At 50.7% G+C, this 20,659-nt stretch overlaps 3 protein-coding genes across 9 annotated transcripts; 1 reads left to right on the forward strand and 2 right to left on the reverse strand.

The window, feature by feature from the left end:
- Positions 1–35: 35 nt before the first annotated feature.
- RASL12 (RAS like family 12) lies at positions 36–20,162 on the forward strand. Of its 6 annotated transcripts, XM_042039712.1 has the most exons (8): positions 36–642; positions 6,518–6,634; positions 6,737–6,793; positions 7,854–7,927; positions 8,011–8,201; positions 10,992–11,128; positions 12,032–12,119; positions 13,112–20,162. In XM_042039712.1, exons 2-8 carry the CDS (start codon positions 6,526–6,528, stop codon positions 13,185–13,187), a joined length of 732 nt encoding a protein of 243 aa, XP_041895646.1. In that variant the 5' UTR covers positions 36–642; positions 6,518–6,525; the 3' UTR covers positions 13,188–20,162. The 6 variants fall into 6 exon arrangements, with proteins under 6 accessions (XP_041895646.1, XP_041895647.1, XP_041895642.1 ...); XM_042039713.1 differs by lacking the exons at positions 12,032–12,119; positions 13,112–20,162 and having other exon boundaries at positions 10,992–11,456; XM_042039708.1 differs by lacking the exons at positions 10,992–11,128; positions 12,032–12,119; positions 13,112–20,162 and adding an exon at positions 8,978–10,418.
- Positions 2,630–4,012, reverse strand: KBTBD13 (kelch repeat and BTB domain containing 13). Its single transcript, XM_042039697.1, has one exon. The coding sequence runs from the start codon at positions 4,010–4,012 to the stop codon at positions 2,630–2,632; it is 1,383 nt and encodes a 460-aa protein (XP_041895631.1).
- SLC51B (solute carrier family 51 subunit beta) lies at positions 10,361–16,685 on the reverse strand. 2 transcript variants are annotated; one of them, XM_042039715.1, is made up of 6 exons: positions 16,598–16,685; positions 13,058–13,157; positions 12,248–12,388; positions 11,736–11,826; positions 10,729–10,985; positions 10,361–10,527 (listed from the first exon to the last, which is right to left on the reverse strand). In XM_042039715.1, the coding sequence occupies exons 2-5, from the start codon at positions 13,095–13,097 to the stop codon at positions 10,766–10,768; spliced, it is 492 nt and encodes a 163-aa protein (XP_041895649.1). In that variant the 5' UTR covers positions 13,098–13,157; positions 16,598–16,685; the 3' UTR covers positions 10,361–10,527; positions 10,729–10,765. The 2 variants fall into 2 exon arrangements, with proteins under 2 accessions (XP_041895649.1, XP_041895648.1); XM_042039714.1 differs by having other exon boundaries at positions 10,361–10,985.
- Positions 20,163–20,659: the final 497 nt, after the last annotated feature.

Consider the following 20,659-nt stretch of genomic DNA (forward strand, 5'->3'; position numbering starts at 1 on the left):
TACTGCCATCAAGGTAAAACACCATGTCCCTTCTCCCTGGATTTCCAGGTGGGTGCCAGACAACAACGGGAAGGTATAGCTCTCCATGGCTGCCTTCATTCTTGCCTGGATGCAACAAGGAAACTTGGCATCCAGGTTTTGGGGGAGTTGACCCATCCATCCCCAAGGATGCTTTATTCCTGCTCTTCTTTAATGGCATTGAAATGGAAAATGCAGCACCTTGTATGTCCTAGGCAGATATTCCTGGGGAGCTCACAGGCTGACCTCCCAGCCCTGTTTTTCCTCCTGCTTTCCCTTGGTTATACAAGCTTTTATTTTTGATACGGACCTTATAAGGCAAGTCCATCTACAGACAGCTTTTCCTTACATTCCCCCTTGCCAAGATGATGTCACCTTAAAAACGAGACTTGCAAAAGGTTAAACTGTGATTAGGCAGATCGCGTCGCCTCGAACTGTGATCTTTGGCGGAGCAAACACCGTGAGGATGGAAAGGGGAAGATAAGGGTGCTGTGCTGGTGCCAGTGGTGCTGGATTCTGGTGGAGCAAAGCACACTGGCAGCGCCAACTCACTGTGCAAAGGCTGAGCAGCTTCTCACCCTCCTTAGTGGCTTGTTTGGTTCTGGATCATTGTTTCTTGCAGAGGTAAGAAATGTATCTCTTTTCCTCCCTTTGCATCTAAAATGATTTTGTGTTACTTTCTGGATCACAGCCTGGATTGATGGATGCAACAAATGGCTCTTGGGAGCATCCGTGCCATAGTCAGCTGCCTGCCAAGACTCACGCTTTCCCTCAAGTGCTACACTTAAAATCTTAAAACCTTTTGCATTTTGTTGACAAATATCTTTGTAAACCCCTGAACTGTCAAAAAGCGGTATGTGGAGGTGGGGAGGAGGTTGTATCACTTGATGTCAGAGATGGAGGGAAGAGGTAAGCCTGCCAAGTTTTGTGGTCTAGGGTTGGCCACACAAGCCCAACATAAATATTTTAGTAACAGAATTATTTTAGCTTTATTTTAATGGATGTTTAAGCTGTTTGTTCAACTTAAAATTGTTTTAAAGCAGTGTTCTTCCATGTGCTGCTCTCAGGAGAAGACAATGTGAAATGTTAATTGGCTTTGTCTGGGAAGGGGACAATGATTTGATTTGATGGGTTCCTGTAACAGTCCATCCAGGGACTGAAATGCTGCTCAGCTCACAGTGCCCACAGTGCAGAGCTGGGACAGGTCCATTGGTGTCCCCTGCCTCCCCCTTGCCACCACCAGACCTGCAGCTCCACCGGCAGCGGTCCCCTCATGGGTGACAGCAGGGTGGTGGCCTGGCCCAGTGGCAGAGAGCAAATGGGGACAAGGCGCATCCAGTGGTTTTCCATCTGGCTGTGGGTGCAAGATGGGGTTTTCTGGTTTGTTTTGATTTGCGGTTGCATTGAGTGGATTTATTCTCAAATGCGGGAACTGTTTTGAAAATGCTGAGACTTGGCGAGGATCAGCAGCGGAGGTATTTGAAGCATTCTGGCTGGTATTCCCTTCCGCTCCCTCCCAGCCTGGACAGCACAGGCAGCCCAAAGCCTGCCCCATGGATGGGAAGCGAGCTGAGCCGGGGTCTGGGTTTGCTGCTGCATTGGCCCCTATGGTCACAGAGGGGAGCTCTGTGCTCCCCAGCCATCCCCAGAGCTGGTCTTGAGGGCTGTCAACCCTCAACACTGGGTGGTGGGATCTAATGGGAACAGCTCCTCTGGCTGTGGAGCTCTGAAAGCCTGGTATCACCATGTAATGGTGCTGCTACCTCTCCCTCCTTTCCTTTTGGCACCCTCTGTACTACCAAGCTTTGCCATGTCCTCAAAAGACCCTGACTTGTCTCAAGTGAGTCTCCGGTGAGAGCCAGCACTTGCCAGCCCACTGGGGCTTGGGGGGGTGATGGATTGTTCCCAGGTCCCAGAAAACCCTTGGCACATTAAGCACCTGATGCCCAGGAGCTGCTTTCCTTCACTCCCCATCTCCCCTCCTCCTCTCAGGACCCTGCTGCAACCACGGAGAATTCCCAGGGGAGTGCAAGGCTGCGTGGGAACCGCACTCCCACATATGGCTCTGAAACTGAGCTGCAGCTGAAAAAGCATTCAGGGGCAGGAGCAAGTCCTGACATAGATCCCCGTTAGGAGGTATTTTCCTTCAGAAGCATGGGGGAAAAGAAACCCCAAACCTAAGAGTAATGAAAAACACAGTAATGAGAAGCTTTTCTATAGTTTTCCTTTTAATTCTGGCATGTAATGAATGATTTTCCATTGAGGCAGAGAGGAGGTGGAATGCTGCACACCCTCAGAGTGCAGTCAGAATAAATAAATCCCATGTTTGCACCTCTGTGGTATCTGTCCTCTGCAGAAGCCACAATGTCCTGCACACAGCTGGCTTGTGAGCTCATGGCTGACAGGACTTTGTGCCCCTGCAGGGCAGGAAGAGGCAGACAGCAGCTGCCCTTTCCGTCTGGCAGGGTCTGATGTCACCTCCAAGGTCCAACATGATGCATCCCTGGTCCTGAGCACAGCTCCGTGGAGGAGGAGAGGAGCCCAGGGGAGCAGTGAGTGCAGAGCTGAGGCCTTTGCAAGGAGAGCATCCTGACATGGGATGGGGGATCAGCTACGTTGCGATGTCATGGTCACGTCTTGGCAGCCGCAGGAGGAAGGTCTGCAGGGAGCCACTGCGTGGGAAACCTGCCCGCTCCTTCTTCTGCTTCCAGGTCTCCTCTTCCACGGAGTAGAGGAGCGTCAGCATCTTGTTGACGGTGTAGATGGTGTCACCCCTGACGACAGCGGTGAAGAGGGCTCCCTTGCTGTTCATGAACTGCCCAGGCAGGGCGCTCCACTGCCGCGATCTCAGGTTGAAGCAGTCGATGACACAACGCAAGAAGTCGTCATAGGGGCCGTTGCGCATGATGTAGAGGTTGTCACGATGGGCCACCATGCAGTGCCCATAGCTCTGGTGCCGCTTGAGCTCGGTGACGGGAAGCCACGCGTCTTGCTGGGTCTCATACTCATAGATGACAGTGGTGTCCAGTGGCTGCCACAAGCAAACAAAGATCTGCCCCAAGGCTTGGGCACAGGGCGCTGCCGTGCTCGGCTGTGGCAGGTCGGAGACGAATGTCCAGGTGCTGGAGGCCAGGTCGTACCTCTCCACGGACTTGAGTGAGATCTTCTCATACTCGCCACCAATGGCATAGAGGTAGCCCTCGTGGCCCACCAGCCTGACGTCATAGCGCAGCTGGTGAGGGCTGGGGAACTCGCTCCAGGTGTTGGTGTCAGCATCATAGCAGAAGCTGCTCTCTACCACCTGCTTGTTGGCTCCGTAGACGCCACCCACAATGTAGATCTTATTATCCATGGTTGCCATGCCGGCTAGGAACGTGCTGGCACTCAGTGGAAGGCAGGAGAGGGTCCTCCACGTGTTGGTCTCCTCGTCCAGGTAGCAGATGGTCCTGGAGAGGTCCTCTAAGAACTCGAAGGTGGGTGTGTGGGCTCCCACTGCCACAAAGGTGCTGGGTAGGAGGGCTTCCACGTAGGCCAGCAGGTCATCAGAGAGGCAGTCCAGGTACTCCTCCAGCTCAGTGTAGCTGTCCCTGATGTAGAGCGCAGCACAGTGGAAGAGATCCAGGAGGCCAAATATGGCAGCAGCTTGGTACAGCAGGATGCAGTTGTCAGAGTTGATGGAGTGGATCAAGTACTTGGCCAAGGGCTTCACCTGCAGGAAGGCAGCACATTCCACTGCCTGGAAGGTCTCCTCACTGCCAAGGACGGGCCTCTCACCCGCCAGCACCCGCAGCATAGCGAGGAACCCGGCTGCACTCAGCTCCCCCAGCCCGATCTCCTCCTGTGTGCTCTCCCTCATGCCCGAGCGGAAGAGGGCACGGAAGTACTCACTGCTCTCCACCAGCAAGGTCTTCTCCACCGAGAATGACTGCTCCTCCACCCGGATATGCACCCGCTCCGGGGGCCCTGCCTGGGAACCTCCCTCCTCTGGGGTCATTCTCTCCTGGGACCTGAGCAGCTCTCAGGGGTGGGGGAGCACCCGATGTCCCTTTGTGCCCAGTACAGCCCCCTCCGGCCTTCTCCACTCTTTGATGCCTTTGCTGCACTGCCCAGCGGCCTTGTAATATAAATACCTTGGGCTAAAGATAGCTGAGCTTGTGACCGGGGCCCTTCAAAGGTATCCGCCAGGCTCAGCTGCCCACCCAAACTCAGGCAGGGTTCCAGTGTCACCAGCCAGCGCTGGGCACGGCAGAGGTGCCTGGATCATCCCATGGAGTATGCCCAGCCACTCAGGAGAAATCAGGTTTTATTCTCTCCACTTCCAGGCATCGTCCTAGTAATACCCTAAAGGAACAGTCCCCAACCTGGGGAGGGCAGCACACTTGCTGGGGAGAGCATATGGCCACACTATTTTTTTTCCCTTAAAACATGGAGTTTACAGCCCAGGGAGGTAAATGACATCAGCAAATCTCATTGCCACCCACCTCAGCCATGGGAAAGGGACTTGGCTCTTCCTCAAGCGTTGCCATGGGCAGGGAGAGACCTTCCTTTGTGACCTGCCCCACAACAGCATCTGCAACATCCATGGCAGCTGCAAGGAGCCGTGAGCCAGCCTGTGCTTCACCTGGGATCTCATGGTGAGAAAAAGGAAGTGCAGCAACCAAAAAACCTCCCCTCTGGCCTCAGGGCTTGCCCAGCTCCCTATAATACCTGGCAGAGGGGAGAGATAAACCCCTTTTTACTGACACACAGGCTGACAGTGAGGAAAAGTGTTACTTGTGGCACATCACTTGTTTGTGTATGTTAATCACAGCTTTTTCTGGCTAGAAATCCCATTTGACCTCTGCCGTGGGGTGCCAAGGAAGGCTGACAACAGGGCTCACCTGGGGGCCTCCTTCCTGGATCTCCCCATCACTACCCGTGATTAGTTTTCAACTGGTGTTTTGGTTTTGATGAATCATTTAACCTGAGCAGCCCATCCCGTTGAAGGTCTATTTTTTGCTCCCTCCTTAACCTCCTCATCCCAGCAGCTGGAAACTTTCAGGGCAGTGCATGATGGCAAAGCTGTTGCCTCAGGGTCATGGCCCCAGCAGGTTTCCCCAAAAGTGTGAGTTTAAGGGAGAAGGGGAGAGTTTTGCACTTGGACCGCTGTAATTGATCCTCATGGATACCCAGCTTAAAATACCGTGTTTAGTTCCAATTGCTTTTAAGCACCCTAGACCTGTGTCCAAAGGGAGTCTGGGGTCAGAGGTCCTCAGAGGGGCTCTGCTTTCCACAGGGGAGTTATCCCTGTGATCCCCATCCTCCCCATCCCTGGGGCTTGCAGGGACTTCCACACTCCCAGACTATTTTGGGAGGGTTTAAAAATATCCTGCCTGTATTAACGGACAATATTCCCAAGGGTGCAGCAGCCCCGCATGGCCACGGAGCAGCCTTCGCTCTCCAGCCTCGGCTATGACCCCTCCCCGCAGTCCCTCGGGGCCGGTCCAGGGGCCGTATCCTGTGGTCCCGGCTGTTAAGCCCTATCCCAAATGGCTGTGATCGCCATGACAACGCTGACTTCAGCCTCTGCCACCTACTCAGGCTCAGAGCCACTGGGTGCCGGCTGATGGATTGGTGCGGGCACTGGTGAGTACTCCCCGGGCTCCCTTTTCCTCTTGGGACTGAGTCTTTTGGGTGGGAAAAGAGTATTTTTCTCCCTCGAAAGACTCTGCCGGCAGCAGAAGGTGTCTGTGCTTAATTGCATCCGAAGGAGCCGGGCAGGTGGTGGGCAGGGTGGCTGGACAGGCAACTCCGGGTGCTGCTCCTGCCGGCCGAAGGTGTGATGAGTGCGCCAGCCTCAGCCAGGGCAGAGGGACCAGGCTTGGGCTTACTGGGGACACGGCGAGGAGCTGAGGGCTGAAGAAGGTGCCGGGACATGGCGAAGTGGCCACCGAGCCGAGGCACGGCAGGCTTCGGGCTCGGGGGTCCCTGCCTGAAGCCGGGGGAGCTCGTGGTGCTGGCGTGTGCCCTGCCGGGGGCACCGTCCTCGGGGTGGCCGGGGCAGCGTGTCCTGCCCCGCGGCGTGGCAGCTTTCCTTACAAGGAGTTTGGCTGGAGCCCGAGCAGCGGGAGCCGCGCTCGCCTCCGCCTGCCTCATTCATCCCAGCCCCGGCCGCGGAGGGGCCGCTGCTTCCCCAGCCCCGCGCTCCCGGAGAGCCCCACGTCCCCTCCGGCCGTAGGTTTTAAGGTGGGAGGCTGCGTTTCTCTTCTCTTTCTGGCGTGTGATGGGTGGGCAGGAGGCTGGGGGGTCCCTGTCTTTGGGTGGGGTGCTGGCCGCCACTGTGGGATGAGGATGCCAGCCAGCCTGGCTCCAGGATGCAGATGGAAGAGAGGGGATCTCCCACCCTGGTGCTGCTGAGACCTTCTCTTCCCCAGGCTGGGGCACCCTCGAGTCAGGCAGTGAGAAGGTCCCTATCCGGCATGGCAGCGGGTGCTCTATGTCCCCCCGCTCTCTCCCGCAGGACCGAGGATGTCCTCGATGTTCGGCAAACCCCGAGCCAGCGGCGAGCGGCCACCCCAGAGTCCCCTCCCTGAGTGCAACGTGGCCGTCCTGGGGTGCAGAGGGGCCGGCAAGTCAGGTGAGATGTGCACCCACAGCCACGAGCAGGGCAGGGCATCGGGGAGCTGCCGGGGTGCCGTGAGGGGACACCTGCCTCACCTGCCTCTTTCACCCCCTGCAGCTCTGACCGTGAAGTTTCTAACCAAGAGGTTCATCAGCGAATATGATCCCAACTTGGGTAAGACACGTTCTCATCCCATGGAGCATGCTTCCCATCTCCTGCGTTTCCCATGAATTGGCATGTAAGGGGAACAAAAAAACCCCCACCCAAAATTATATAAAAAACAACAAGAAGGGCTGGATTTGACCCAAAACTGTCTGTGAAAACAGAGGTGAAAGCAGCGCCCTCTCTGGGGGCATGTCCCACAGGGAATGTTGGCTCCTTGCATCGCCCCCTAAAAAACCCAAAAGCTGAATTCTTTGGGCTCTTTGAGGAGCATCTCATGTCTGTTGGGCTGAGGGAATGAGGATGGGTGCACAGCAGGCAACCCTCGGGCTGAGTTTTGCAGCGAGCAGTTCTGGGCATTTTTTTTCCACTCACTTGAGTAATTAATAACAATTTTCCTAGGCCTGACTCCAGGCTGTGGGGAAGAACCATAAATGATTTATCAGGGACATTAGGAAGATATGGACCTTGTCCACGAACCAACTCCAGCCCCTAATAATGCAGTGGCTCTTAGAAAGAAGGATAAATACTTTCTTCCTTGGATATTTTTGGGAATGTGGTTTCATCTTCCCACGTCAAAACCTTTCCGAAACACATCCGTTAAAAGCCAGCCCAAAGAAAGCATCTTTCTCCTGAGGGAATGGCTGAATGGCTCTCCCTGCCTGGCCTCCTTCCAAAAGAAAGGACTGCTCCTCTTGCTTGATTTATTGGGAAACAGTCCCATGTCAAGCCCCCAGCTCACTTTATCTCACCAGGCTGTGGATTTTAGATAAGGGCCAAGCCCTAGGTGCAGGGATTGTTGTGCCAAGCTCCTTCTTCTCCCTCCTTCTCCCACGCAAGCCCATGCTTGCAGCACATGGGGAGAAATAAGCGCTCCTAGCCAGGCTTGCCCAGCAACATCACCACCAGTCCCTCAAAATAATGGGAGGAGTAAGGTGGGAGGCATTGGTGGAGGATGCTCCTCATCAGAGCTGAAATTTTTCCATGGTATGCCAAGCATCCCGGGCTTTGCTTGGCTTTGAAGAAGACAGGATGTGCCACCCCATCCTCACAACCACCCTTCTCCTTGCAGAGGACACCTACTCCTCGGAGGAGCTGGTGGACCAGCAGCCTGTGCTGTTGAAGGTGATGGACACAGCTGACCAGGTGAGGCACTGGGGGGTGATGACCAGCTGGACCAAGGCTGGACCATGACTGGACCGTGGCTCAGCTGTTCCTCTCACCCCCAGGATGGCCCTGGGAACTGCGAGCGCTACCTGTGCTGGGCCAGCGCCTTCCTTGTTGTCTACAGCATTGACGACAGGAAGAGCTTTGAGGGCTGCCAGCGCTACCTCGAGGTCCTCGCCGTGCATGCACAGGGCTGCCAGTGCCGCTGCCCCGTGCTCCTGCTGGGAAACAAACTGGACATGGAGCAGTACAGGTATCGGGCATGTGGTAAAGCTGCCTGTTCCCCGTGGGAGAGAGCTCACGGATCCCCCATCCCTCCAGCTGGGATGCAAAACCCAAATCCAATTTCTTTACGAGTATTTCCATCCCTATTAGTATTTGCAACATCCTCCCACATCCCTGAAGTTTCTGCTCTCCTGCCCAAGCAGTGATGTGTTTATTTTGAGCCCGTTGGTATTTTTAGTGGGATGTTTTTTGGCTGAGTGGTGAGGCAACATCACCATCCCTGGGAGGGCTTGAGCCAGAGGAGCCCCTCTGGACGTGCCCTTCCTTTCCTTGGAGCCCTCTAGTCCCAGCCGCACTGCCAGGACTGGATGTGCCTGGTATGTTTTTCTGGCCTTTTGTGCTGCTCTGTGGTCCCATGGGTCCCTGAGTCACGTGCATTGCTGAAACCCCTGTGCTCCCAGGATGGAGGTATCCCCCTCCCCACAGCAAGGACCTGCCCCATCTCCTCCTCCCTGCTTCCCAGTGCACTGCCCTCACACCCTCCCCCAGGTCCCTGGAACACCTCCCTGAAAGGGAAGCTGTGTGATTCCCTGAGGACACAAAGAGACCGTTACTCTGGGATTTTGGGAAAGGCAAAAGTCTTTTGGATTCATGTACCTGTTTGTCCTAGGGCAGGGGTGGGCAGGTGCTACCCTGATGCTCTTTGGGAATCAGGCATGGGATGCAGGATCTGTTGCCTGCACCCTTTTTGGGTGGCTGCCATGCCCCAAGGGATCTTGCACCCATCCGCTCCCCTCTCACCAGGCAGGTGCCCTCAGCAGAGGGGATGTCCCTCGCCAGCCGGTTTGGGTGCCTTTTCCATGAGGTGTCGGCATGCCAGGACTTCGCCCGGGTGCAGCACGTCTTCCACGAGGCCGTGCGGGAGGTGCGGCGCCAGGCCGAGTGGAACCTGCGGCCACTCTTCATCTCCGAGGAGCGGCCCTGCCCACCCGTGGCCACGCCGGTGGCCCTGCCCACCCACCACAGCTTGGCCACCTGCACCTTCAACACCCTCTCCACCGTCAACTACAAGGAGATCCCCTCAGTGGCCCAGGCCAAGCTGGTCACCATCAAGTCCTCGCGGGCTCAGAGCAAAAGGAAGGCTCCCACACTCACCCTGCTGAAAGGCTTCAAGATATTTTAGGACACATCCCTGTGGGCTGCAGAGAGGGTTGAGAGACACTCTCATCCATCCCCCCAGCTCCGCAGGGGGTGAGATTTTCCATGATGGACTCACAGGCACTGCAGCAGCCACTGGCAGATGGCGGCCCCAGACTCCGTGTCGGGGCAAAGCCAGCAGTGGCAACCTGGCAAGCAGGCAGGGTGCCAAGGGTCCTACATGGGCTGTGGCATTGTTCTGCCTGCCCCTGCCCAGTGCTGCTGTGGTGTTTGCACCCTGTCCTGCCACTGGTACCGGGGCCAGCTCAGTTTTCCATGAGGATGCAGAAGCTCCCAAAGGAGCCAGAGCTGTGGATACCATTGGGAGGGTAAGGGCCATCCCCCACAGCCCCCAGCCAGCTTGGGCACCTGGCACACAGCTACAGGAGCCCAGGAAGGGGGAATTAATCATTAATCCGGCATGGAGGCACCCATCTCATTCATCCCACAGGTCCCCGACTGAGCATTAAGTAGGAGGAATTTTTATTTTTTTTTAAATCCAGATAAAAAAGGTGCCGATACTGTTTCAGCTGCTTAAAGGCCTCAGGTAGCCTGAAACTGATACCCACACATCAAGCTAAGTCACACCAAAATTGCTGCTTTTTTAATCAACTTTTTACACTATGGCATCCCTTTCCAGAGGCTATGCAAGGAGATGCTTTGCTGACGAGGACATGGTCTGAAAAGCCTTTGTTTAAAAGACTGGTATATTTCCAATAATGTCCTAAATTATTTAATGGCTTCTACGTGCCCAGCAAAGGACACAAAGGGAATCCTGGAGCAGACCAGGCTCTACCTGTGCCCAAGCCAGGGCCAAGGGCTGGGTGTTTGGTTTCAGGTGCTCTATCAGGTTAAATGTTCTGCTTCTCCCTGGAGTTGCAGTTACTTTGCAGAGTAAAATATCCATGTGTATATTTGTACATATAGCCATATATATATATATATATATATTTATATATGACCTTACTGATAGAGAGATTCGATACAGCATTTTGATCAACCACTTTGGAAAGTATTTTAATAAAGATGATTCTGAAAAGAATAAAAATGCCTCAGCTTCAGTGTTGCTGATGGGAAGTGAGGGTGGTTACCCTGCCTGACTGCACGCCAAGCTTCCCACCTCCTTCCCTGGCTCAGCTCCCTCTTGTTTGCAGCACCTGAGGAAGAAGATGAAGTTGGCACTGGAGGGAAGGCTGGAAGCAGCCGAGAGCAATGGGGGAACACCAGCCAGGCAGGAGCTGAGCCCAGGGCCCCTCCTGCAGGTGCAACTCTGCTGCTTTCTTGTTTCACTCTTCTCTTTTCCCAGGCTAAACTGCAGTTTTAAACTTCCATCCCTATGAACTGAGACCTTCCGATACCTTTCTTAAGGCCTAAATGGGCTGACTTCAGCTGCCACTATATGGCCTCCTCAGACATCTCCGTGTACAGGGACGTGACAGTCCCGTCCTTCCACTGGACCGTCACGTCCCCTGGTCTCCGGTCCTGGGGCCCTGGCTCCTGCTTTTGCGGCTCGGCCGGGCTATATTCCTGCACAGGCACCAGGGCTTGCTTGGCATCCAGGTCAACCTGCTGTGTGGTTTGTGCTGCTTCTCCATTCACGAGGATCTTCCTTTTCCTGCAGGGAAGGCACAAGGACACATGGAGTGAAGCAGCAAGCCCAGCCCACATCTGAGGGCACCTACCCTGGTGATGGTCACAGCCGTCAGTTTGCACCATGTTCCTGGAACACGCCAGCTGCTTATGGGCAAACGCTGACAGGTAAGAGCTCTGAAGTGTTTGAGCACACACAGCTGTGGGATTCACACTTCGAGAGCACCCAGCTCCTGATGTCAGGAGCAGCACGCAGCCAGCCATCACTAGAGGGAGTGCGAGGCAGGCTCGTAGCATTAGCTCTTTTCTTGGTCTGAAGACAGCAGCTCTGACACAGAGCTAAGTTTTCGTACAGTAGCAAACAGTGAGTTGCTCCTCAGCTGTGGGGTTGTGCAGCAACAGGGGAACAGTGTGGGGATGTGGATGGAGAAAGGCTGGGAGTCCTGCTCCAGAGCCCCTGTACTTAGGGGAAAGCACATCACAGCATAGTTATCATCACTTCCCTCCCAGCAGCCTTGCTGGGCTGGGCAGAGCTGTGCAGACCTTTACTGGATCCAGGACTCAGAGAAGGGAAGGGGCTTGTTCCAAGTGACACAAAGAGAGCAGGCATCAGGCAAGGTTTTATAACAAAAAATGGTTCAAAGGGAGTTTGTCTTTGCTTTTCTCCTCATCACTTAGGGTTTGTCCTGCCCTGCCAAACCCCTGTGTCTGTCTGCCTGTGAGGATTTCAGGGCACCACCACACACCAGAAGATTCTCAAATTTTCCTGACTCACCTGTTTCGCACAATGTTAATGGTCAGAAGAACAAGACCCAAAATCATGGTTGCGAGGGAAAGCGCAAGGACAGAGTAATTCCATGTTGAGGCTGAGGGAAAGCAGAGAGGCAGGGTTAGTAGGGACAGCACAGTGTGACCCACAGAGCCTGGCCAGGTGTTTCCTGAGGGCATCCAGGATGTTCTGTCCTTGATTTTTGTGGCTTTGAAGTTGATCCTCATGGCACTGACCTGCTGCTATGTCAATCTGCTCCCTCACCCTGCCAAAATCACAAGAGACCTTTGCTCTCTTGGCAGGCTCTGCCTGGAAAGAGGCTGAACCCCAGAGACACTATCTCAGCAAAGCCTCCTGCCTGTCTTCACCTATGGCCTGCTTCTTCCAGAGGTGAGACTGAGGGTTTGTGTGTCTGCGGTAAATCACCTCCTCAGGTAATGCTGTCAGGTATCTCTGTTAAGCAGGAAAGTTAACAGCCAAGGACTGTGTCTCAGACCGGGAACACCAATGGGACTTACGGTCTTCTCTGCGGAAGAACCAGAGCAGCTCCTCCAGCTGTTCCAGTTCCAAGCCCAGTGGAAGGGTAGCATTGCCTGGTGTGTGCTCGTACACGTGTGTGCTGGCCAGGGTGGTCAGGAGGTACTTGTGCTCTGCCTCAGCTGTGGAGGAAAGAGAAAGATGCAATGGTCACTCACTGCAGCCCTTCAGACTGCAAGTGACCTTCCCCTTCACTTGCAGGGTTGCCCAGCACGTCTCTCCAAGCAGGCAGAATGCAGCCCTGAGTGCACAGCCTGATCTCATGCACTGAATAGCGGAGAGTGATTTTGGCTGCAGAACCCATTATGGTGGGGCACCATGGCTGCAAAGACCCCAGGATGCTGATAGGGCCTTTCCACTTTCCCCAGTTCCCTCCGCTGAGAGGCAGCTCTGTGTGCCACAATTCACCAGAGATTTGCGTTGTCAAGACCAGTCCTGGAAATCTGACTCTGGACTGCAGTCCTCCAGCAATAAATTCCTATTTATCAGGCTGGCTTGTAAACACAGCTAGACTCTAGCATTTTTTATCAGAAAAGCTTAAATGTCTGCAAAGAAACCAACATGTAAGTGTGGCCAACCCCAAGCAGAGGACATACAGAGTGCAGATGGGAATGACACCAAGTTCTGGAACTGGGGTGCAACTTTTCCCATGGCTCAGCCAGACTGCTGCTGGTGTATACTGAGGAAAATAGCCCCATAGAAAGAAAGAAACTCTTATTTCCAGAAAGTTAAGGTCTTTGCACATGTGACCTACTTTACCCACAACACTGTCCTTTAAGCCAAGACTCTACCTTGCAGCAGGAAAAATGGGATTATCCACAAGAACTTCATATTTGTATATGCAGGTGGGATGGATCGCGCCTTCACAGTGTTTCTTCAGTGTGGAGATGCCTGAGAAAGACAGAGAAACTAAGGAGTTGAGAAAGACCCTGATTGCTCTCCTACTCCAGCTCTATTCAGAGGGAGGATCTCATGTACTTTGGCATCTGTTTCCTCCTGTGAATGTGAGTCTGAGCTGCCACGACAGGGTGCAGAAATCCCTGGAGCCACCAAGGTGATCGCAGAGGGAGTCTGGCACAGCGTCTGCTGCCTGAGGTTGGACCCCTTGCCGAGGTGAACCTGTACAGATGTGAGCTCAGCTGCTGCAAGCCAGCCCCTCCCCAACTAACTAAGCTTCCCTGCTTGCTCCCCTGCCTTAATCCTTAGAGAATACATACTTTGCATGTGGCTATCTGTTGCCAACCCATGGATGGCAGAATAAGGGTGTGGAGATGAGGAAATGGAAGGCTTAGCTCCAAGAGGAGGCAAGGCTGGCTTGCCATTGAGCATACAGTGTCTCCCATCCCTCAGGGAAACAGAAAGTCCTCCTTGACCTTTAGTCCCTCATTTGTCAGTGGCATTAATCCAACTTTTATGGCTGCTTATCCAAATTAGTTCTTCAGCCTCCTTTGAAGGGACCTGCCCTGAGCAGGGGTTCCTGGCTGTCCATTGTGAGTTGGTGAGACATTGAGATGGCTCTACCCAGCCCACTGCTCGCTGGCCATCACCCACTGGAAGGTCAACGACACCACAACACACGTGTCCCTCAGACATTCTGGCCCCACAGGCCATTAATTATTATATGGAGACTTTTATGACAGTCTGATACTCTCAACTTTTACCTGCCTTTGCTGTGTGGCCTGGTGCTGTCTGAAACTTGTTCACAAGCATGTTCCACTGTGCCAGGCGTGTCAACAATGCTGTTGCTGACTCCTCAGGGAAGCACTTGTCCCTTCGGTTATAGACCTAATGATTGCTACTATTTTCCCCCCCTTCTCAATGTCTTCACAATTCAAAGTTCACATTTTATAGCTAACCAGGCATGCAGGCTTGCTCCCTGCTGCCAGAAAACCACCTGCTAGCAATTCTTTGAGGAGGGGACTCTCAAATATGTGGTCCACTTTGTATTACAGAAAATATGGGTAAAGCTGCTCCCCGCAGTTAGGTGTGCCAATTACCTTCCTGTCCAGGTAACCTTTAGCTTATTCACATGGATCACCCCTTACAAAGGAGGAAATAAAATCTTGATGCCAATGAAAATAAGTTACAAGTCAGCTACACCCTAATAAGAAGTGGCACTTGAATGTGTTAAATCTTGCAGTGCAAGGCTTCTGAGTAATCATTCGCCCGAACAGGAATATTTGACAAGAATGTTGCTGATTTTCCCCTTAGGTGTTTCATAAGTTGTGGGCTACCTCCTGGTGTCTATGCACTGCAGGGATGCTGGAAAGCTGCTGGAAGTACTTCACTACTTCATAAAGTAGTGACCAACTGCCAAATCTTTCCACACATTGGAGGCCAGAACTTTGCAGGTACAACACAGCAGCAGAATGGACATTTATTGAGCATTAACAGGACATTTAGGTAAAATACTTTCAGGGAAACTACTGTTATTTTACAGATCTCTTACATCTAAATCACGCTAACCAAATTAGTTTCATCAAAGCTACAAAACAAAGTGTTCTCAGGTCAGTGTGTCTACTCCAGTGGAGTCTGAGCAGGATCCAGAATTCTGCCTAAACCACCAATTTCCTCAGTAAGGAAACAGTGACTCCCACAGTTGGACTGGAAATGCTCTGAGGAGTTTGGATCTTCCAGCCTGGAAGAGATTGTTAAAGCCATCTCCTCCAGCCTCCCCCAGACAGCTGCCCTGCCCTGCTGCCCACATCCCAGCCTGGGCAAGTACTGCTCCACGAGATGAGCTGGGAGAGTGTGGGGATGTTCTTCCCCATTGCTCCCCTGCCTGCACATCTCAGCAGTAACTCTGCCTGCTGATGGACAGGGATAAGCCCTTTGATCCAGGCCTCTGCAACTCCAAGTGTGCACTTTGGTCTCCTATCCCTCTGAAGACACCCAAGACCCTTTTGAGGTTGCTTCCCATCTTGGGTACAACACAGGAAGCTCAAATGGGAGAGAGCTCATGCATTTTATACTCATATGGAAGGAGGCAGAAAGAACAAAGAACCCACTACCTCTCAAGAAACATTTTACCTGTGTTACTTTGAATTTATATTGACACCTGAACATTTTTGTAATTTCTTTCTTTTTGCAAATGGGATTTTCATACCAAAAGCTTCAAAATCTGTATGGTGTTGTGTATTTCAGGAACAAAGAGTCACTCACTGATGCTATTTCAAATCCTCCTGAGGATCTGTGGACTTTGGTAGCATTCAGTGAAATCTCAAGAAATTACAGAAAAATTAAATTACAGAAATTACAGAAATTACAGAAAAATGGCAAGTGACTGCTTTTTGCTCTATGCATTGATCCCAGCACTTAAATGGTAAAATCCTTTCTCATAATGGGAGCCCTTGGAGATCTGAGACCTATCACATGCAGAAGGCAGACCTGAGGGATTGGTGCTCTAAAGGTTGGCATAATCCAGCAAGGGGGCTGTGCCATGTGGGAACATGGGAACACACACATCCCCAGCTGCACGTGGACTCTTTCCAGTCAGGGCACAGCACGTGGTGCTCTGAAACCACCCCGTGCTTTCGATAGTGGGTTTTGTCAGGTCTGATATTCATGGCTGCTCACCAAGACACATGTTGCCCTCATTCTGCAAATGAGAAGTCTTTAGATACATATTATACTGGTGTACATAAAGATGGGGAAAAATCTTTTGGAAATACCATCAAGTACAGCTTCTGTTAAGATGATAATGTCCCTCTGGGCTCCGTACTCAAAACTCACTACACTATATGGGACAATGCATTTAGACTATCCCAGTCTTTCTAAAGTAGTCTCCTCTTGCCATCCAGACTCTTTCTCTGGTGGTTATCTTATCTTAGCTGATAGCATGAAAATGGGTCAGTTATTCCAAATACAGTCTTAAAGTGGGATGTCCTGTCTTTGGGATTCATAGAGGATATATATACGTCACACCACAGCCATGCAAATGGATGCTGTGGTTTATAAAGGCACATTAAGGACTGAGTTCTATTAAGGAACACAAGAAAAATGTTTAGTATTTAAAATACTAAGGCAAGAAGGCAGTCTGTGCTATTTTTTAACCTCTGTAAAGTAAAAAACTCTGTAAAGTAATATAACTCAGCAAATCTGAGTTATATTACATATTTTCCTTTCACTGCTTTTATATGCAGGAGTTATCCCAGCCTGCTTTTTACTTGCCATTCAGACAGTCTCTTCTTAAAAAGTCTGCCTTCATTTAAAATTTTCAAGGATTCAAGCCTTCTAACTGGAATAAATAAATAAGCCTTTCTTTACAGATAGCTATAAATTAACCCAGCAGCCAGTGCAGCAGGAATGCCCGTTAATCTCCGCTAACTCACCAGAAACGCACAGTTCCCAGCAGGGAGGAAGCTACATTTCTTCTTTAAGCCCTGTCATCCGAAGACATCTCCTCCGAGCACCGTGGTAATACAAGGTTCCCTGTGCTCCTGCTCTGGGTATGCTATGAGCTGTGATTCATTCTGCTCCTGAGTCATGTGTGAAGGCCAGTTCAACAGGTGAGGTACACTCCAGCCCCTGAAAAAACACACCTCTTTAGTGGGACCATTTACAGCACGAGGTGAATGACCTTTTGCCAAAGAATGAGCTGTAGCAACTTCCAGTTTATTTGCTCAAGTTATTGGCATAATCAGTATTAAAAGAGCATGCTGAGTAGAATGACACTCAGTAATAAGTTACCCTGCAGTTAAAATAAATGATAATGTTCACTCTGCTTGGCTCAGTCCTCACTGCACACAGGAAGCATGTCCTGATAAAGCAGATATTATCCTTTTTTTTAATTCTTTTTTTCAATGAATGACCATTCTAAGGCTGTCAGAGCATCTTACCAGAGCAATCAACTTTGCAGGCAAAGCATGAAGCACCTGTCAGAGATTTTGCCATCCCCGTTTCACAGGTACTGTCAATGCCTGGCTAAGTCAATAGTCTGCTAAGAGGCTCTGATTTTTGTGCCAGCCACACTGGGAAAGGAGGATTCCTCCTCCCTGAACTACCTGATTCATGGATGGAGCTGCACACTGCAAAGCAAGAGAGATGTGGGCTTGGGACACAGAGGTAGCACTGGTTAGCTCCAGCTAAACTGAGATGGTGGGCATGGTATCCTTATGTTTGTTCTGTTCTTGGTGTTTTTCAGCTTGAAATAAAGTGTTCAAGGCCACGTTGGACAGGGCTTGAAGCAATCTGGTCTAGTGGAAGGTGTCCCTGCCCATGGCAAGGGTTGGAACAAGATGATCTTTATGGTCCCTTCCAACCCAGGCCATTCTATGATTCTATGATCTTTGGCATTGAAGCTTTGTTCTTGTGTGATTAACCCTTTGAATCCCATCTCATATCCAATCAGTTTCCCCAGGCAGCCCCTGTGAAATCTCACCCAGCAGACGTGTGCTCCCCAAACAGAGATGTCTCACTGCTCAGCCTCAGCCTGGCAGCGATTGGATGAGAGCTCAGAAATGCATCCCCCAGGAAACAGGAGCTTCTCCCTGCTGCTGGAGGCATGTCCAGCCAGGACGTCCCACCGCATAGTAAATTGTACTGTCTTCCCTTCTCGATTCCAATTGGATCTTTCTAAAAGTGCCACCACAGTGGGGAACACTTTTCTGGCATCCTTGTGAGCATTTTGTTGCCAGGGAAAAGGTACAGGGACAGGACAGTAAGTGATCTCACAATAAAATCCTCCTGTGCAAAGAAGACACCTGGCCCCTGCAGAAAAATTTCTAAGTAGAGGGATGGAGACACTGGCCATTGTGAAGGGGTGACTGTAACATAAGGATGGTGACTGCAAAGCCCCAGAAGGTTCCTTTTCATCCCAATTTTCTACATGGTTTGATGTATATCTGTCTAGGGTCAGGACGCAGGTAGGTGCTACATTTAGGATTCAGCATGGAAATAAAACCAGTTCACCACTGGTGAGAGTTGGCTCGTGTTTCCAGTAATCCTCTCCTTTTCCAGAGAACCACAAACATGCTCAGGAGTGCTCCTCTCCAGCAAGGGTATGAGTATTTGATTTTGTGTCTCCCCTGACAACACTGGCACTGGTTAATGGGAGATATCTTTTTACTTCTTGGAGACACTTTCAGCGTCTTTGGCCAGGAAGCAAAGTGGAGATAAGATCTGATTTGTGTTCTATTTCCTCCTCGTATTTGTCTTCACTACTCTTGGGAAGAATTTGTCTGACCTTGGTGTTTTAATTTTGCTTATCTTTTTTGATCCCTTCAGTGTCTTTAACCTGAAATGCCTGGTTACAGAATAACTAAACATTCAGGGTTGTTTTTTTTTTTCTTTCCATGTACAAAAGCAGAGTACAAATGCAGCAGGAAAGCCAGATTTTTTTTTTTTTTGGTGAAATAATCAGATAGTTGCTTTCATTCTGAAAAAATTTATATCAAAATAAATCTTCAGTTAAAATTCACAAACACTGTGTCAAAGGCATAATAATGAGTAACAGCCATAATGTGTTTGAACTGTGGTGTCGTATCAGAGCCAAGGATGAATTATGTGGGAGCAAGTGTACTGGAGGGAATTTAAGTCCACTTCAAAAACTCACTGCAAATGAAACATTAATTACTTCATGCGTAAGTCTGGCAAAAGCTCAGCATGGAGTTACAGCATTTCTAGGAGCGTTAACTACAGCCAGAAGTGAGAATCCATCTCCAGGGCTTAAGTCCTGGAGGAGCAGCGGGTAAAACTCTACACATGGCATTAAGGACATGTTCAGTGCCTGGATCTGATACCTGGAAATTAACACCGAGCAGCTGGATCCTGGGTTCAAACTCACAACTTTTGGGCAATCCAGACACACATGTACATCCCTGGCCTTTCTGATGTGTTGGTGATAAATCCAGGGCTTCACCCAAGACCTCAGAGAACTGGTATTTGCTGTCACCACACAGAATGTCTCCTTCCAGCCATTCTTCCAGCAATTGCCCTCACTGCCTCTGGAAACCCCGAGTATTTCTCAGATATTATGAGATCACATTTTTCACCATCTGAGATAAGGCCTGAAATTACACTCTGCGCTGAACACTGCTCCTCACTGTTTGGGGCCTGACAGCCATGAATGCCTGTAATTACTTAGTTATTGTGCAATGACGAATTGTTCCCTGTTTATGATAAGTCAGACTGTTCGCTTTCCCTTCTTTCCAATCCACTTTCCAGCATGATCCACTCTGGGAGCTTTAATCTCTTCTCAAGCACAAGCCATTCCCTCATCCTTGCTAGCCTCTTGTTTATATTTTTATTTATTTTTACTATAACCTTTCATTTATGCACTGAAATGAGGTGACCAGAGTTGAAGTGTCCTGCCTGTGACTAAACCAAGGATTTTCATGGGACTCTCCAGGTAACAGAGAATTTTAAGGTTTTTTGAGCATTTGATTTTTACATACTGATTAGGAAATTACCTCAGTATTTGGTAGTATATTCTCCTTTTCTCAGGGTGCAGGAATGTAAGCATCCCAGTTAGGATGGCCTGAATCTTTTTTTTTACCTGTAACAGCAATTTTTCATTACTTTCTCTTTATTAGCACCACTGGAGACAGTGACATCTTCAATGTCTGAGAGAGGAAAACCCTAATGATGGGCCAACAGACATGAAAAAGGGAAAGAATATACACAGCACTGCTTAGTATGGCACAAAATTTCACTTTTTTTTTTTGGACCCTTCCCTCATGTATCTGACATAAAATTCTGCCATCCATTTTCCAAGTAATTTACATCTTTTCACTGGCATATAGGACATTTACAGATTCTTACACTCCATGTTGCAGAAATTCCTAGTGTCAAAGATTGTAGGATAGACTGTGATTTAGATGTGCAGGGAATTTTTGTATGTGATTTACTTTAAAAGCTACACAAATAAACCATCTTCCCATGGGGGGAAAGAATGTACTTAGCAGAATGATAAAATATTTTCATACTTATGTTATGGGAGGAAACAGTTATTTAAGTGGTGATTCTGACCCCATAGTTTACAAGAAAACATTCTTTGAGTTACTGTCACTGTTAAAATGAAGCTGTCCATGGTGGCGGAAACTAAAATCTGTTTTTCAAATGCTGTCAGAGCCAGATCAGTGGCTGTGGGGTCAACACCCCTTTCAGTCCCTGACGTTTTTCTGTGTTATCTTCACAATGAGGCAGCACGGACAACTCCTGGTCGGGGTTAAGGGGCCATGGGTGACACCACCCAGGAGCATCGACACTGTGGGGCTGGAGCCGTCAGGGCAGCACAGACCCTGGGGGCTGCCCTGATGGCTCCCACCACCCCACACCAAGATCACAGAATCACAGAATTGTTGGTTGGAAGGGACCTCTGGAGATCACCCAGTCCAACCCCCTACCAAGGCAGGGTCAGGTGGAGCAAGTGACACGGGTGCACGTGTCCAAGT

The sequence above is a fragment of the Corvus kubaryi genome, unplaced genomic scaffold (assembly GCF_017639235.1).
Source record: "Corvus kubaryi isolate FWS band 111438036 unplaced genomic scaffold, C.kubaryi_AGA036_p1.0 37394, whole genome shotgun sequence".
In the NCBI taxonomy this organism is placed as follows: domain Eukaryota; kingdom Metazoa; phylum Chordata; class Aves; order Passeriformes; family Corvidae; genus Corvus; species Corvus kubaryi.

Excerpts from the sequence above, each read along its gene's own strand:
- KBTBD13 (XM_042039697.1), bottom strand. The coding sequence starts at position 4,012 with ATGACCCCAGAGGAGGGAGGTTCCCAGGCAGGGCCCCCGGAGCGGGTG.
- RASL12 (XM_042039708.1), top strand. The coding sequence starts at position 6,526 with ATGTCCTCGATGTTCGGCAAACCCCGAGCCAGCGGCGAGCGGCCACCC. Across the intron at positions 7,928-8,010 it reads TGATGGACACAGCTGACCAG|GATGGCCCTGGGAACTGCGA; the intron begins GTGAGGCACTGG and ends TCTCACCCCCAG. Across the intron at positions 8,202-8,977 it reads CTGGACATGGAGCAGTACAG|GCAGGTGCCCTCAGCAGAGG; the intron begins GTATCGGGCATG and ends CCCTCTCACCAG.
- SLC51B (XM_042039715.1), bottom strand. The coding sequence starts at position 13,097 with ATGAAGTTCTTGTGGATAATCCCATTTTTCCTGCTGCAAG. Across the intron at positions 12,389-13,057 it reads CCCATTTTTCCTGCTGCAAG|CTGAGGCAGAGCACAAGTAC; the intron begins GTAGAGTCTTGG and ends TTTCCTCCACAG. Across the intron at positions 10,986-11,735 it reads ATTAACATTGTGCGAAACAG|GAAAAGGAAGATCCTCGTGA; the intron begins GTGAGTCAGGAA and ends CCTTCCCTGCAG.